Source organism: Scheffersomyces spartinae, assembly GCF_019049425.1.
Source record: "Scheffersomyces spartinae strain ARV_011 chromosome Unknown scaffold_53, whole genome shotgun sequence".
Classification (NCBI taxonomy): domain Eukaryota; kingdom Fungi; phylum Ascomycota; class Pichiomycetes; order Serinales; family Debaryomycetaceae; genus Lizanozyma; species Lizanozyma spartinae.
The window spans coordinates 1-2404 of NW_025065100.1; the positions used below are offsets into that span (position 1 = coordinate 1).

At 46.2% G+C, this 2404-nt stretch overlaps 1 protein-coding gene across 1 annotated transcript; it reads left to right on the plus strand.

The window, feature by feature from the left end:
- Nucleotides 1–1372: 1372 nt before the first annotated feature.
- On the plus strand, nt 1373–2195 carry KQ657_004227 (uncharacterized protein; the record flags this gene model as incomplete). The annotated part of the gene is made up of 2 exons (XM_043194906.1): nt 1373–1376; nt 1423–2195. 2 exons carry the CDS (start codon nt 1373–1375, stop codon nt 2193–2195), a joined length of 777 nt encoding a protein of 258 aa, XP_043046805.1.
- Nucleotides 2196–2404: the final 209 nt, after the last annotated feature.

The following is a 2404-nucleotide window of genomic DNA, read 5'->3' on the forward strand; positions in this document are numbered from 1 at the left end:
CAGTTGTGCCAGATGATTCAGTACCTGGGACAGTTGTACCAGATGATTCAGTACCTGGAACAGTAGAACCTGAGGATTCAGTTCCTGGAACAGTAGACACTGAAGATTCAGTACCTGGAACAGTAGAACCTGATGATTCAGTACCTGGAACAGTAGACCCTGAAGATTCAGTACCTGGAACAGTAGACCCTGAAGATTCAGTACCTGGAACAGTAGACCCTGAAGATTCAGTACCTGGGACAGTAGAACCTGATGATTCAGTACCTGGGATAGTTGTGCCAGATGATTCAGTACCTGGAACAGTTGTACCAGATGATTCAGTACCTGGAACAGTAGAACCTGAGGATTCAGTTCCTGGAACAGTAGACCCTGAAGATTCAGTACCTGGAACAGTAGACCCTGATGATTCAGTACCTGGGACAGTAGAACCTGATGATTCAGTACCTGGAACAGTTGTACCAGATGATTCAGTACCTGGGATAGTTGTACCAGATGATTCAGTACCTGGAACAGTTGTGCCAGATGATTCAGTACCTGGGACAGTAGAACCTGAAGATTCAGTACCTGGAACAGTAGACCCTGACGATTCAGTACCTGGGACAGTTGTGCCAGATGATTCAGTGCCGGGAACAGTTGTACCAGATGATTCAGTACCTGGAACAGTAGAACCTGAGGATTCAGTTCCTGGAACAGTAGACCCTGAAGATTCAGTACCTGGGACAGTAGAACCTGATGATTCAGTACCTGGAACAGTAGTACCAGATGATTCAGTACCTGGGACAGTAGAACCTGATGATTCAGTACCTGGAACACTTGTGCCAGATGATTCAGTACCTGGGACAGTTGTGCCAGATGATTCAGTACCTGGCACAGTAGAACCTGATGATTCAGTACCTGGAACAGTTGTACCAGATGATTCAGTACCTGGAACAGTAGAACCTGATGATTCAGTACCTGGAACAGTAGACCCTGATGATTCAGTACCTGGAACAGTAGACCCTGAAGATTCAGTACCTGGAACAGTAGACCCTGATGATTCAGTACCTGGAACAGTAGACCCTGATGATTCAGTACCTGGGACAGTAGAACCTGATGATTCAGTACCTGGGATAGTTGTGCCAGATGATTCAGTACCTGGGACAGTTGTACCAGATGATTCAGTACCTGGAACAGTAGAACCTGAGGATTCAGTTCCTGGAACAGTAGACCCTGAAGATTCAGTACCTGGAACAGTAGACCCTGAAGATTCAGTACCTGGGACAGTAGAACCTGATGATTCAGTACCTGGGATAGTTGTAGTAGAACATTGAGTAGTCTTACATCTTGACCTGGTCCAACAACGCTTGTCACCACACTTGATGATAGTCACACAATGGGTAGGCTTACACGTGGTGGTTTGTGTTGAAAAGGTAGTTTCAGAAGTAATGGTCACAGTACTTGGAATAGATGATTCTGGTGTAGTGCTGGATGATTCAGTGCCGGGAACAGTTGTGCCAGATGATTCAGTACCTGGAACAGTTGTGCCAGATGATTCAGTACCTGGGACAGTAGAACCTGAAGATTCAGTACCTGGAACAGTAGACCCTGACGATTCAGTACCTGGGACAGTTGTGCCAGATGATTCAGTGCCGGGAACAGTTGTACCAGATGATTCAGTACCTGGAACAGTAGAACCTGAGGATTCAGTTCCTGGAACAGTAGACCCTGAAGATTCAGTACCTGGAACAGTAGACCCTGATGATTCAGTACCTGGGACAGTAGAACCTGATGATTCAGTACCTGGAACAGTAGTACCAGATGATTCAGTACCTGGGACAGTAGAACCTGATGATTCAGTACCTGGAACACTTGTGCCAGATGATTCAGTACCTGGGACAGTTGTGCCAGATGATTCAGTACCTGGAACAGTTGTACCAGATGATTCAGTACCTGGGACAGTTGTGCCAGATGATTCAGTACCTGGGACAGTTGTGCCAGATGATTCAGTACCTGGGACAGTTGTACCAGATGATTCAGTACCTGGAACAGTAGAACCTGAGGATTCAGTACCTGGAACAGTAGACCCTGAAGATTCAGTACCTGGAACAGTAGACCCTGAAGATTCAGTACCTGGGACAGTAGAACCTGATGATTCAGTACCTGGGATAATTGTGCCAGATGATTCAGTACCTGGTGTTGTTGTAGTAGAACATTGAGTAGTCTTACATCTTGACCTGGTCCAACAACGCTTGTCACCACACTTGATGATAGTCACACAATGGGTAGGCTTACACGTGGTGGTTTGTGTTGAAAAGGTAGTTTCAGAAGTAATGGTCACAGTACTTGGAATAGATGATTCTGGTGTAGTGCTGGATGATTCAGTGCCGGGAACAGTTGTGCCAGATGATTCAGTACCTGGGACAGT